This window comes from Oreochromis niloticus, linkage group LG22 (assembly GCF_001858045.2).
Source record: "Oreochromis niloticus isolate F11D_XX linkage group LG22, O_niloticus_UMD_NMBU, whole genome shotgun sequence".
Classification (NCBI taxonomy): domain Eukaryota; kingdom Metazoa; phylum Chordata; class Actinopteri; order Cichliformes; family Cichlidae; genus Oreochromis; species Oreochromis niloticus.
In genome coordinates this window covers 24,169,941-24,185,547 of record NC_031985.2, presented here as the reverse complement: position 1 = coordinate 24,185,547, position 15,607 = coordinate 24,169,941, and the positions used below count along the sequence as shown (strand labels likewise).

Here is a 15,607-nt window from a genome sequence, read left to right as displayed (position 1 = left end):
GCAAGCGGTTCTCAGTTTCACAGTAAATTCTATTCTAAAGTAAAATAAAACCCAACTATAGGGAAAACCCAGCTTTTTATTTTATAGTTGATTTAAAGATTCACATTTTATACAGTAAATATGTAGTTTAAACACTTCCAGTCTCTTGCTTAGCTTCATAGTTTCATTCTTAGACATGAGAAGAGTAAATTTGCAGATAATTAAAAAAAAAATTCAAATATTTATCTTAATTTGGTTTTTTTTTTGCAGCCTTGCAGTTCATCCTCTGTCTGAAATAAGCTGTTTTAGTTTCTTTCCTCTTAAGGCAGCTTATTCTGATTGTCTGCCCCTCATCCGAAGCTTCATGCATAAGATGACCAGATAGAGGAAATCCACTCTCTTCGACGTCACACAGATCCAAGAGTAAAAAACTCTTTCGGCTCACCGGGACTTTAATATACCCCGACCTGGAATTTGAAACCTTGGCCGTGTTTACTATGTTCTATTAAAATGAATAAATATATATGTTATTTACATGAATAAGTAAATGCACAGTGGTTCCTTTTCAAATAGATTACTTTTTCCTTTCATCGTCTTCCTATTGGATTAACATGGAATTTCAATTTGGGAACAGGCATGAATTATGCAGCAAGATGACTGAAAGACCCGCAGACCGAAACACAAACACATAATTTAACTCAGCTTGGCTCAAAAGTCTGCTGTCAAACGGAGCATCTGTGCAGTGGCCCCACTGTGCACGACTATAAATATCTCCTGCAATTTTTTAAATGAGAAAACTGTACGTGTACGTTATGTGCTCAGAAAAGAAAAGTATGTGGTGACGTTACAAAGCTGCGTATAAAAACAATCTGTGGTGGTGAATGTGTTTTCATATTAACGCTGGAACAAAAAGTGCATCCATTTTTAAAAGAAAAAAAAAAAGAAAAAAGCCATACACATAAATCTGCATTAGATTTACACAACCCACATGCTGTGTAAATCTAATTATATAAATATAATGACAAAAAAGGAAAGAAAGAGCCAGCAGGGACAGTTACATCAAGATGTTGTGAGGGGAGAATTAGGTCACTGCTGAGTGAAAAAACAGGAAAAAAGACACTTAAAGACGTTAAAATAAAACAGAACAAAAGGAAAAAAAATTGGATCCATGACATAAAAGAAAATAAAAACAAACACAGGAACTCCTCAATGAACTGACACTTCGATGCCTTTGAGTACACAACTTTTTTCTGTTACAGAGATAAAAAGTTCAAAGAGTAAAAAATCTTTAGATCAGTGATGCCTAAAACACAACAATTCTCCAACAAGTGGTTTAGCTGAATAATGAGTCCAAAAATATATTTTAGTAATACTAGTGATGCCTGATCATTCAGAGCTTAAATCTTGAGTTTAAAATGAACTTTTTCTTAAACTTGTCAAGCTCAGGAATGAAAACCCTACAATTTAATGACCTAAAAGACTTGTCATGTTTATTTTATGCCCGGCAATTAGTGTTAGAGCATCAAACCACTAAGAAACTTGTTGTTCTTTCCCCAACTACACATGAGGAAATAATTATTTCATCCCATGCTGCACCATGTCTACAGATTCAATGTCTTATTGAATGTCCTATTGGCAAGATCAAAGAGCTGTCGAAGGACATCAGGGACGAGATTGTACAAGGCTGGGGAGAGCTACAAGAACATCAACAAGAAGCTTGGTGAGAAGGTGACAACTGTTGGTGTGGTTACTCAGAAACGCAAGAAAGAATTGAAATCTCGCAGCACTCGCATCGTTCCCATTCTCATGAATGTACAGACTCATCTGAAGCTTGTCAGTGACCATCTAAACGATTCAGAGAAGGCTTGGGAGAAAGTGCTGTGGTCAGATTTAAACCAAAATCGAGCTCTTGGGCATTAACTCAACTCGGTGTGTTTGTAGGAAGAAAAATGCTGAGTATGATCTGAAGAACATCATCAGCACAGTCGAGCACAGAGGTGGGAACATTATGCTTTGGGGCTGTTTTTCCCTGCTAACGGTACAGGATGACTTCAATGCGTCTTGGACGAGAACACTGAAGATGGCTTTGGGATGGGTCTTCCAGCATCACAATGACCCAAAACATACAGCCAAGGTAACAAAGGAGTGGCTAAAGAAGGCAGTGATCTTTCGATTAAAATGAAACTATCGTAAAAATTAGAGTCTGTTTATTGCTTTGGAAGTGAGAAAACTTACAAATTCAGCAGTGGATGAAATAATTATTTTCCCCATTGTAACCGCTTTATATCACAGACATGGTCAAACATGTCCATAGTCATCAGGATGAAAACTCCCCCTCCTGTTACCAAGGATAGATAATGGTCACTTTGGGCACCAGACCTGCAAAATGATTTAATAGACAAGGAGATGCAACTTTTATGCAAAACCGTAGATCTAATTTAAATTCTGGTCAGCAAGAATATTTTTGCACCTGCCTATCATGGATGATTATCTTCTCGTCCCACCAACTGATTGCAATCTTCACACTGAGAAATTCCCGGGGGTTTGATCTGATATGAAATGTGTGGCCTTACTCATCTACGTGTCTTGCCTATTTTCATTACTTACCTTAACATCTGCCCATCCCTTCATTTTACCGTCACAGCCCTTACTTTCGTTCTACATCCGTAACATTACATTTGTAATAATAATAATAGCTGCTTTAAAACAAACAATCAAGTCTGGGGATTTTTAAGAGATACCCATCTCTGGTTTTAATTTCTGTCATTAATTGGGACACTGTTGTTAAACACAATCGCATCATTCACTGAAAGACAAAAGAACACAGGCCTAGGAGACATGGTGACATGGCAACTTGAAATATCGGGGTTCAATTTAATGAGCACACGCACGGCAGCGGATGTGAGGCAGTGTGAGAGGGGGGGAAAATTGGGGAAGACAAGTAGAAGAGAGGTTGTGAAAGCTAAGAGCTCTGATAAAATTGAGAGCAGAAACTGTAAGTGACTCATTCATGACACAATACTGAGATCAGCGGGGTGTGTGCCAAAAAGAGTAAGGATGAAAAGAAGCACACAACCTTCCCCACCATTTTTAACACTGCAGTAATAACTAATAGTTTGTGTGCTGTCATTCCAAATTAGCATCCACTTGCCTACAAAACACTAGACAGTACAACAATGATTGCTCCAGAAAGAATGACACGCATGTAAATCCTCCGAAAAACATAACCTCAGTTCCGATGGCCCCCTGGGAACAGTTGAGTGGGGATATTTGTATTTTTCCTTTAGGTGGTCATTTCACTGGAACGCCACAGGAACGGCAAACATTCCAGCTTCTTATGGCCACTGCAGACTGGTGATTCATCACTGAACATCACTTCCTTTCCATTATTCACAGCCTACAATTGCTGCTCTTTAGCCCTCTGTAGCCTTCTTTTCTTCTGTTTAGTTATATGTGCTGGTTTTCATTTGGCTTCCTTTTTTTCTGTCCTGATGCTCTCACTTTGTTTGCATGTTCTGTATTGAATTTCCTTCTTAAAGATTTGGACAAATCGTTCTACTGTTTCACGAAACGACTCTCTTGCTGGTGCCATGACTTGTTTCAATTAGCCATGTGTAATAGCTTGCTCAGGTCTGCAAACACTCATTACAGCTTTACATTTGTTCAGAAAGTGATTGCATAAGATTTTCCTCCGCTTCAAGTGTTTCAACAATTTTTTCCTCTACTTGATCTGGAAAAATCATTAATTTAAATTACTAAAAATAATGACTCCATAATTTTCCCTGTAAATGTGTATAACTAAAGAATCTCATCTGATTAACTGACAGTCAGATATGACTATGTTTACTCAATAAAAAATAAAATTAAAAGAAGAAAAGAAAAACCAAACAGGTTATAAGATGCGCCCCGAAAATCTGATATCAATCTAGTACAGATAAAATCTATGGTTTTGCTTAAAGAGCAAAAGTAAATTATTCCGATAATTTACAAAACAATTTGGAACTGATAACCTTTATATTAAGTTTGACAGAATATCCTGCCCCAATTTTTCGTCTTTCCACCAGTTTCTCATATTCTGCTGTTGTCACCTTAGTTTACGTCAGTGTGGTCTCCTGCAGTTAACCTGGTGAGGGTGGAGGCAAGCCTCCAACACAGACTAATGAAAACCTTAACAATTGTTTCTAGAGAAGAGGAGGAAATAAATAACAGGGAAAGCAGGGAAAGCAAGCCTTTGTGAATCCATAGGTGGCAAACAGTGTTTGACCTTTCGAGTCTGCGCAGGTAACAAAGTTCTTAGTGACTCACAGGTCAAACCCCTGCGGAGGCCTCGGCCCCTCTGTTTTTTTAATATGATGCATATAAAAGCAGCACATGCACAATGTTTGCATTTTTCCAAAGCGAAAGGTTTTTACCATTGTAGCCTGCAAAACACAATCTAAAAGAAGCAGTGGGAGATTATTGGTGTGCCATGGATAAAAAAAAATTTTTTTTTAATACATTTGAGAAATAACACAAAATGAAAGGGAGAAAAACAGAAAGAATTACTGGCCGAAAATAGCCTGTAACGCCTGGTTAATAAATCCAAATGAATCTTAAAGGATTAAAGATGATTAAAGTGAGACTTTAGTGCAGTCTGGACATAAAAAGTTTTTTTTTTTTTACTAACAAATAAAACCTAATGTCTTGGCATCTATTCATAGTATCTAACCTCCCACCAGAAATTATTTTTATTCGAAACATGCAGGTGCTTAAAACGATTTCCATGGCAATTAGACTTACCATGAACTTAACTAAGTTGCAGTGAAAAACACAACTCAGCCAATGTTTGAAAGCAGAAAAAAGCTAATCAGAGCTAAGAACTGATTAATAACAACAAATGGAAAGAATAAATATATAATTCCTGGATTTTTGTTTTCTAGGTTATAAGCTGTCCTGCAGTTAAACAGATATGGTGTTATATTATAGATCACTGCCTTGCAATGTTTCACCAATGCAAAGATATCACGTATCAGAGCAATGCCGTGTCATAATAGCATTGCTATTGTGGATTACTCCATCACTCCGTTCCTTAATGTGCACCAAAAGAAGTAATCTTAGGACATTTCACACAAGTTGACTCTGGCTAGTTCAGTTTATATACCAAGATGCTATTAAACATTAATGTGGTGTGAAGGCAGCTTCTGTACATTCCAACATGCTCAATTGCTCTCCCACACAAGGAGCCACGACTGCTCCCAGTGGCCATCGGAACTGATCAAACACGACGGGGAGTGTGCTACAGCGGCAAATCCATTTTGTTGGGTAGGGAGATGAAGGTCACCATCGCCACAAAATACTCTTTGACAAATGATAAAAGCTTATACAGTAAATTACTACTGTTATGATCCACCCACAACCCGCCCCCGCACCCCACCAGGACAAAGCCAGGGTCAAGGACACCTTTACATGGAGGTGACAGTCAATCAAATAGTGAGATGACAGATGTGCCTCAGGAAAGGCAATATGGTACCTGTCCTTTCCACACTGAGGACGACCACATTTAATGAAGGATCCTGTGAACACAGCATGTCATCAACCATTTAGGACATCCTTTTGTGCTCTCATTCATTCACCTAATGAATGCTGTACACTATGGGGGATGAAAATAAATAGGCAGCAGGAAGGCCATGGATAATATGACTGGTCTTCATTTACATCTTATTTTCAATAAATTCTTCAGATAATTATAGTAACAGTAATCAGGTAACAGTAACTGGAAATCCAGTGTACTTTATTACTTTTATTAAACTTTTAATCCACCAATTATGAATTGCCTTGAGAACAGAGCTTCTTTATATTTTGCTAGATAAAAGAGCAACAGGAGCAGCAATTTGTTGAAACGTTCAAATATACATAGAGATACAGCATGTAAAGTATGGCAAAAACTTTAGGTGCAAGTCATTATTTTGTGTGACCACCTTTATTTTACAACACAGCCTGAACTGTCATAGAAAAGTTTTTTAATGTAATTTCTTTAAGTAGTCTTCAGGAATAGTTTTCCGGGCTTCTTGAACAACATTCAAAGCTCTTCTTTGGATCCTGGCTGCTTTTCCCCTTCTTTGTCAAGATGATCCTACTGTGGGACTCATGTAAGGGGGTGGACACAGATGAATGTATTGTAATAGATACTGGGCCCCTGGGAAAAATGATTCTAAACTCATGCACGCCTGGAAGTGTCATTTGTCCAAGTGTGCAACACTACATTGCTTCAATAGCGTTGATGTTGGGCTCTGGGGAGACCAATACATGACTGAGTTCCCTTGTGCGTTTTTCTATCTAGGTATGCTTTTACTACATTAGCAGGATGGTTGATCCCTGACAGATGGTATTACATGGTTGATAAAAAAATCAGATCTACAGTCGGTCAGATTTATGTCTTCACAATTCCATCAGTTTGCCTCTCAGCTGACCTGTGACGAAAATACTGACAATGATCTGAACCAAAAATTTCACATTTGGATTTATCACTCCATGAGATTGATTTTCAGTCCAGGTCTTATGAAATTTGACATAGCTTGACCTTTTCTCAGTAATTAAATGATAGTTACAATTATATTGTTACATGCATTACAAAAGTTCTTCAGTTATCTGAGGACTGGGCAGTAGAACAAAAAAAGCATCAAAAGTGTCCTCATTAGGATTTATGTTGGTGTGTAGGACTGTAGCCTATAGTTGTATATTGTTAGTTGGTAATTAAGTGACAGTGCATTTCAGGTCTTTTTACAGAATAACAAGAAAGTAATGTAACACGTATCTTGATGCGTGCTCAATCATCCAGGTGAGGAAATTCTTGAGTAATGACTCCAACGTTGGCTGTAGATAGTTTTTTCCCTCTTTTACTTTTTACTGGGATATTCAGCTAATAGCTCTCTGGGAAAACCCACGGTGCAAAAATGCTATTTTATACCTATCAAACTGTTATCTTCAGCATTTTTTTATGGATTCAACTACGGAAGTAGGATACAATGATATGCTTTTGTGACAGGCTGCAATTAAAGTATATAAAATACAATTTTAATTAGGTTCTTGCTAAGTTGTCTGTTCATCCCCTTGAGTTAGGTGCCTTTTCACATCTAACAATTTATAAATACAGTGTTACATGTCTTACAACAAAAAAAATCCTTCTACAGCTTCTAAAAAGGCCTGTTCGTATAAGCATGAAGAAGAAGAAACCCAAAGTCACGTATGCATCATAGTCCACCAACTCTGCATAAATCTAATCCTTACACCCGGATCACATTAATTGCATAATGTAAATCCAATAATGATTACATAAAATTCATATTCCAGTAATTAAGACAGACTACTGTCCTAGTTTAAGTTTCATAATGCAACATAACTAAAATACGTCAAACTGCTGAGCATTACTGGAAAACTGGTTAATTGTAAAGCTATAATGACACATTTCTTTGCACCACTGAAAAGAAGAGAATGAGACAGAGTAATTAGGAGTGATTGTTCTGCTACTGGCTGAAAAAAAAAAGCTAAATGCTATCAAATGTGTATCCTTTTAGAAGCTATACAATAATACAGTGTGCTGCACTAAAGCACTGCCATGCATTTAACATTCTCTTTACAGGGCAAGGTTCAGTCATTCCTTTTTTGAAGGAATAAAGCCGCTAAACCTATTGTAAGTGGAAATCAACAACAAGGAAAGACTGGCACTCCCCTGACAGTGGAAAAAAACCAGAGCCCATTTTCACCAAGTCCATGAAAACTAAGTTTCTTTTCAAACAGCTTATGGTATAGAGAGCAGGCTTGCCGTTTTATGAGAACATGTAACAGACAGAAAAACAGAGAAGGGTGGGTGTGAGGAACCAAATAGCATCTGCCACATTGTAAATGGGACAAATCTTTCTGTGGGACTATATGAGATTATCTTTGCAAGTGTTGGGGATTTATTCAAAACTGAAGGCCACCGAACCAGCATGGCCACCACAGCATCCTGCAGCGACATGCCATCCCATCCAGTTTGCATTTAGTTGGATTTTTCTATAGGACAATGAGCCCAAACACACCTCCAGGATGCGTAAGGGCTATTTGAACAAGAAGTACAGGGTGGGCCATTTATATGGATACACCGTAATAACATGGGAATGGTTGATGATATTAAAGTCCTGTTTGTGGCACATTAGTATATGTGAGGGGGCAAACTCCACAAGATGGGTGGTGATCATGGTGGCCATTTAGAAGTCGGCCATCTTGGATACAACTTTTGTTTTTTCAATAGGAAGAGGGTCATGTGACACATCAAACTTATTGGTAATGTCACAAGAAAAACAATGGTGTGCTTGGTTTCAGCGTAACTTTATTCTTTCATGAGTTATTTACAAGTTTCTCTTTGTTCACAGCCATTGACATGTTGAAGAGGTTAACACGTGAGGAGCGGATCGAAATTGTGTTGATATCTGGTGAACGCAGTAACCGGGTCATTGCAGCAGATTTCAATGCAAGACACCCTACGAGACCACCCATCTCCCATGCTACAGTTAGCAAACTGCTTGCTAAGTTTCGTGAAACTGGTTCAGTGTTGGATTTGCCAAAATGTGGACGCAAGAAAACTGTCACTAATGAAGAAACATCAGTGGCTGTCTTAGCTTCATTCAGCAAGAGCCCACAGCGTAGCACTCGCCGCATGTCACTGGAGAGTGGCATTAGTCGAACATCCCTTCGGCGGATATTAGCTACTTACAAATGGCACCCTTACAAACTCCAGCTACTGCAGCATCTCAACGAGGATGACCCAGATCGGCGCACAGAATTTGCAGAATGGGCAAAACAAAAGTTGGAACAGGAACCTCAGTTCAGTGATGAGGCAAACTTTTATGTGAATGGTGAAGTTAACAAACAAAACCACCGCTATTGGTCCGACACTAACCCACATTGGATGGATCCCTCCAAGACTGTTGGAACAACAAAAGTGATGGTTTGGTGTGGTATATGGGGTACAACGATAGTGGGTCCATTCTTCATCAATGGAAACCTCAAGGCCACTGGATATTTGAAATTGCTACATGATGATGTGTTTCCCTCTTTATGCACTGAAGCTGGCATGTTCCCTGAGTTTTTCCAGCAAGATGGTGCACCACCACATTATTGGTGCCAGGTCCGAGCATTCCTAGATGAACAGTTTCCTGGAAAGTGGATTGGTCGTCGTGGGCCAGTTGAATGGCCCCCAAGGTCTCCCGATCTGACCCCCTTAGACTTTTATCTTTGGGGTCATCTGAAGGCAATTGTCTATGGTGTGAAGATACGAGATGTGCAGCACCTGAAACTACGGATACTGGATGCCTGTGCTGGCATTTCTCCTGCGGTGTTGCTATCAGTGTGTGAAGAGTGGGAGAAGAGGGTTGCATTGACAATCCAACACAATGGGCAGCACATTGAACACATTTTATAAGTGGTCAGAAACTTGTAAATAACTCATGAAAGAATAAAGTTACGTTGAAACCAAGCACACCATTGTTTTTCTTGTGACATTACCAATAAGTTTGATGTGTCACATGACCCTCTTCCTATTGAAAAAACAAAAGTTGTATCCAAGATGGCCGACTTCTAAATGGCCACCATGGTCACCACCCATCTTGAGGAGTTTGCCCCCTCACATATACTAATGTGCCACAAACAGGACTTTAATATCATCAACCATTCCCATTTTATTACGGTGTATCCATATAAATGGCCCACCCTGTAGAATGATGGGAGCGCTGGGCCAGACAATCACCTGACCTAAACCCAGTCGAGATGGTCTGGAATGAGATGGACCGTCTCTTTTCCCCTGCACCTCTCGGTCCCTGGTTCTGCTGGAGGTTTCTTCCTGTTTAAAGGGAGTTTTTCCTTCCCACTGTTGCCAAGTGCTTGCTCATATGGGGTCTGATTGTTTTCTCTGTATCACTGTAGGGTCTCTACCTTACAGTAGAAAGTGCTTTGAGGCGACTGTTGTTGTGATTTGGCGCTATATAAATAAAACTAAATTTAATAGAACAATAATAATAATAATAATAAAAGATGTGTTGCTTAAAAGTATAATTTGAGAAATTGTACTGAGGTGATATGACGGAACAGGTAAAACCCTTACCTGGAGTGGGTGTGGTCTCCTGTTTGTCGTGCTCCTCATGCCACTGCATGGTACGGTGGTAGCTTAGCATCACCTCCCACAATGCCTTACACAGATCTGTCAGGCAGGGAATGTAGCTGTCCAGGGTAATATGCTGCAGAGAGAGAGCAATAATGAAAAGAAGGTCACAAATAAATTAATTCTTTAAAAAACTTTGTGCTGTATTTCCTTAGCTCTATTGCATCTACTTTTAAAAGTGTGAAATAAAGAGATGGGCTACTGAGATGGGCAAAACGGATTCCTGGCCGTCTTCTACATTACATCTAATTAAAGTCTGCTTAAGCTAATCATCCAAGGACACTGCTGGAAAACACTTTCTGTGTCACAAGAAAAACTTTCATGTTATGTAAGTGTTAATTAACATAAGAAGTGATTAAAACAGGGACAGTACTGAGATGTAATCACAGAAATATACAGAGCAGATTTAGAAATATTTGATGTGCACACTAGGTGAGCGATTAGACTTCAACGTAACCGTGTCAGTGACTTCAACATTAATACAGAGACGACTTTTAAAACTTTAACTGCAACAGTGAAGTACGTCTATGATGTCTGTGACGAAGCGACCCTTTTAGCAGGCATGCAAGAAAGCAAAGGGATATCAACAATTTGTAGTTGCTGTGATAACAGCACTTCAGTCAAGCTGTAATACATTTTGTCTGATTTGTGTGCATCTGTACAACAAGCCCAGTCCTGCAGATATACATAATGTGATGTGGGTGGAAAATTAGTCTGGATCAAGATGAATACATCCACTTTAATATGTCTTTTAGCCGAGGCACAATATTTTGTTAATATATCCTTTATTAATCCCATGTCTGGGAAATTCCTTTGTTTCAGGAGCTAAAATGAATATCATAAAATAATAATAATTATTATAATATTGACAGAAGTAGTAGTGGTAGTAATAGTACTAACAGTATTAAAATAAATATTTTTATATATAATAAAATAATAAAGTATTCAGTATTATCCTGCAGATAAACCTCATTCAGACATATATGGTATTATGGAGTGTCACAGCAGTGGAGCAGAATCAGTCAGTCAATCCTATGCTGCCTGTCTAGTGAGTGGTGTGGAAGACGGTCAGGATTATCAACGATGTATAACAGTGTGTTCAGTGACCCCAACTCCACCAAAGCCACTCACAGAACCAGCCTCCCTAATGAATCTGTTGGTGTCTCCAGCTCCAGTGCTGCTTCCCCAATTCAATTCAATTTTTATTCAACTGAATTTTATTTTCATAGCTCCAAATAACAACAACAGTCACCTGAAGATGCTTAATATTGTAAGGTAATGACTCTACAATAATACAGTGTGAAGAAACCTCCAGCAGAACCAGTCTCAGGGAGGGGCAGCAATCGGCATGGACCGGTGTGGGGGTGAGGGACCTTATATTACCTTATAATAAAAAACACCTCGTTACGACTGTTGTGATTTGGCGCTATACAAATAAAAGAGTATTTACGCACTACTTCACCCAGAAGCACCACAAACCATAGAGGAAACTATCAACAGGTTATCTGGTAACACGGGAGATAAGCTGAATTGTTTTCATTTCTGTTTTCTTACCATACAGCTTAAAATGAAGAGAACAGGGCTCTTTCATTAATGGGACATAGACACATACTCCATCTATCATTTTAAACTTTAACTTTTAGTCAAGATGAAAATATTAACAGAAGCCAGAGAGCCACAGCGGTATTCTCAAATCACTGAATTAAAGTATTTTAAAGTACTCTTACAAGGTTTCTTAAAGGTCTTGAACATCAGTATCAGAGAAAACACTGATACTTGATATTTAGATATACAGTGAAGTAATGGCGTTCTTATTCTGTACTTAGAAGTGACCAGGCAGAAAACACATTTTAGAGGAAACCAGCGATATGAAACTACCAGCTAACACAGAGCAACACTCAAAAGACAACATGGTGACAATGTAGTTGGCTACCCCTGACCACTTTCAAACTTTGTTGCGTATGCGTGTGTGTGTGTGTGTGTGTGTGTGTGTGTGTGTGTATGTGTGTGTGTGTGTGTGTATGAGTGAACAGGAGTGTGCTACAATCCCAGGTTTTTGTTTTCTGTTTGGTAGCCAGTAAAGAAGCAGATGTGAAAATCATCAATTTTTAAAGCGTTACTTGTACCCAAGCTTATAAACAGGCTGTAGAGGGACTTCTCACTGCATCAAAAAGCAAGTTGGCAATGTGCAATCCACTAAATTCAACCTGTGCCAATAAAAAAAATTCTATTTCTATTATTTAGCATTATTTTCTGTGCACTTGTTCCATTTCAGCTGAGCATGAGTCTCTCTGCCGCTGTTTCGGGGCTCTCCTCTGCTCTCTGTTTCACTGTGTGTCTGTGTCTCCTCTGCTCTGCTTCATGTGTGTCACTGTGAAATAGCTTCAATGCATTAAGTTAGTTACCATGAACACGTACAATCCCGCAAAACAAGTGAGCGGAAGCCCTTCAAAAAATTATTTAAAATCATAAAAAACAGATAAATATATCTTTAATTACAAGCAGACTAACAGTGCCAATTAGATAGGTGTGCTCATGAACCGATGGCATTTCATGTTCTCCACCAGCACCACCGTATCACAGCACCATGTTGCCAAGCAACCAGAGTGAGGGGTGTTTGAGTGCGAGGGTTAAGATCTTTAGCAGGGCTTAATAAGAAGAAGTAACCGCGACTGCACTCACAGAAAGTGTGAGTTTGAGTGGCAGTGATCTGCCCGTCACACCTGCAGTTATAAAAACATTATCTACACCGTCACAGGAACCAGTCATCAACCTCGCTGGACACCACAAGTTCAGTGATGAGAGCTGGGAAGCTGCTCAGGATCTATTTTAGTCATTTGATTTTCTCAAGACAGTTTCCCATCATTATGCACATTTCAAAAGCCAAGAAGTATCAGGGAGGGTTTGAAAAGAAAGTGCTGCTAAGTGAATTTTCTCCCCCAATTGTGCGAGTGGGCATAAGCAGGAGCAAGCAGAAAAAAAACACATAAACGCCTCACATTTTACAAGACAAGAGAATACAAGAGAATGCAGTTTTCCTCGATCGAGGGACAGTCGCAAATCCCCGGCTCTCTCCCTCAAATGCTAAATAAACAAATGTACCTGGACATCATTAAACAAGCACCTCACATAGAAGACTTTCTTCAATTCTGGCTCCCACTTTCACATTGCAGACTGATTGTATGAGTCTGGTTGGGTAAAAGCTGCTATATCTAACATTAGTTGAGTACAGAGATAACTGGTATCCAGTCTGCACTTAAATGTTGCAGCACAGCTTAAAATTACAGCTTATATTCTTAATAATCTCTGTGAAGTATTTTTTTACTTGGTGTGTTAGAAACACATGGTTGTTCCTGGATTAAGTTAATTGCCATCTTCTTGTGCACATTTAATTTTCAAAACAGATCCTGACCTCAATGCGATTTCACGAATGAGGCTTAACTAAATAGGTTTCAGCATTTAGAATGAATTAATTAAAAAAAAAAAAAACTTTGCAAAACTGTAATGTTAATGCAGCATCACAACTTTGCCAAAAGCAACAATTAAGAGCCCATGCTACGCAGATGGTGACTTTTCCTGTTGCTTTTCAAACCACAGATATTCAGATACATACACAAATCATCCAGGAGACTAAAGAGAGAAAGATCTAATAAATTGGGCACCCTGGCATGAGGATCCAAAATAAAACAAAACATTCCTCTGAGAGAACTGAGGGAAGTGTAAAAACGCAGCTAAACAGCTTCTGTGACAGGGTAATAAAAACAAACTACATGAGACCAATTTCCATCCTTAAGAGCTGGGATAATAAGATGCACATCGTTCTGCAGTAGATTAGTTTTATTTTGCAATGAGGCAATCTGGAGCAATAGTTAACAAAAAAGCTCTCCCACGATCGTGGCAGCGCTGCTCGCTAAGAATAAGTAACATCTGGGGGTACGAATTCAGTCCAAGGCCTTACAGAATGGTCAGTAATACAAGAACCCTAAAGGTGGTATTTTAAAAAAAGCAAACTCAAAGATTGTGGGACAGAACATTTCAAGACTCACTATCAGCTTCTACAGACTGCAAAGCTCATAACATGCAACTATATTACACTATACCTCTGTTTTAAAGAAAAATCTGGGACACTGGAAAAAGTCTGTGTACAGACACAAAAGACATAAAATTTCAAACAACAAATCTAAGGTATTTCAATGACTTATGCTTTTTTTCAATGTGCTCACTTTGAATTTGATACTAGTAACATGCTTCATAAAAGAAGGGAACTATTTTGCATCACTAAAGATGTCACATGCTGTATTTTTGAAAAAGCAAATATTTCCACAGAGGTGTGCTGAATATGGTTTCATGCTTTCCTGAGCAATATTTTAAAAAAGACAACATCTGGATAGCAATGTGTGAAAATCCTGTATACTCCAATCAGCATTAATGGTGCTTTAAAAAAGGTGCAAGCTACTCACTCCACGATACCACTGTACATTCTGACTTTTACCCTGGCCATCAATACATCAGATGTTATGATGGTTATCCATGACTTCCAAAATTACATTTTTATTCCTCATGACAGCTCCCACTTCACCTCGGTGCATCTCTAATGAAGCGGTGACAGACTTTTTTCATGAGGCCTCACTCTTTACCCCTTGAAAGCCTACTATGAGCAACCTTTGGTGCTCTTTTCTGAGCAGTCTCTGTCATATTTTAGTCCTGCTTACAGAAAATAATGACTGGATTTGCACCAGAGGTTGGTGAGAGCGGTCTCTGCCTATGCACCCTTGGACAAGCCAGGAAACTACTGTAATAATTGTCAAACTGATATGATGAGGTGTCAAATCTGAGGTGTCATCACATCCCGTCTCATCGGGGAAAGAGTCAAAAATATTTTTTTTTTCCAGTGTGTGATTTGGTTTAACTTGAATTTGTTAAACGGTGACAAACTGTGTTCATTGACGATGGTAATCGGAAATGTTTCTGACCCCATGTTCTAATTTCTACTACAGAATCGTGGCCCTTACATTCAGACACTTTTAAGAATTTCTTGAATCTTTCAATATATTTTGTATCAGTATTTGTATTGAGTGCTGAACCCTTCCCATGTCTATTTGAAAACGACTCACCATCTCTTCAATCCTCTTCTTATACCCAATCGTTTAGGCTAATTACTAAATTAGCCTAAATGACTGTGGAGTGTTGTAACAGAGGCCATCTAGGATTGACAACATCTTTAGAAAAAAAACTTTCATGGGTCTCCTAAACAGTTACAGTGTTACTAATAATAAACCCTTTGAATTAAAGCTGAACGTCTCAACTTTAATCACGTCTTGACTGATTTTAAATCCACTGTGGTGTGCAGAACCAAAAATTGATGGACCTAACTGTATGCCATTTTGCAAATCATGGCCACTTATTGATTTAAAATAGCATCCCAGCATGTTAGAAATGAGTGTGTGCATGCTG

General features: G+C 38.8%; 1 protein-coding gene across 3 annotated transcripts in view; it reads right to left on the bottom strand.

The window, feature by feature from the left end:
• Nucleotides 1–15,607, bottom strand: part of vps50 (VPS50 subunit of EARP/GARPII complex) — a 114,102-nt gene that overhangs the window by 52,455 nt on the left and 46,040 nt on the right. For 2 of the 3 annotated variants that reach the window (XM_025902313.1, XM_003457265.5), the window contains exon 13: nucleotides 10,097–10,229. In XM_025902313.1, the coding sequence (XP_025758098.1) occupies nucleotides 10,097–10,229 (133 nt within the window). Of the gene's footprint in view, nucleotides 1–5,825; nucleotides 7,436–10,096; nucleotides 10,230–15,607 lie in introns of those variants that run through there. The other variant, XM_005462009.4, reaches the window with a different exon arrangement.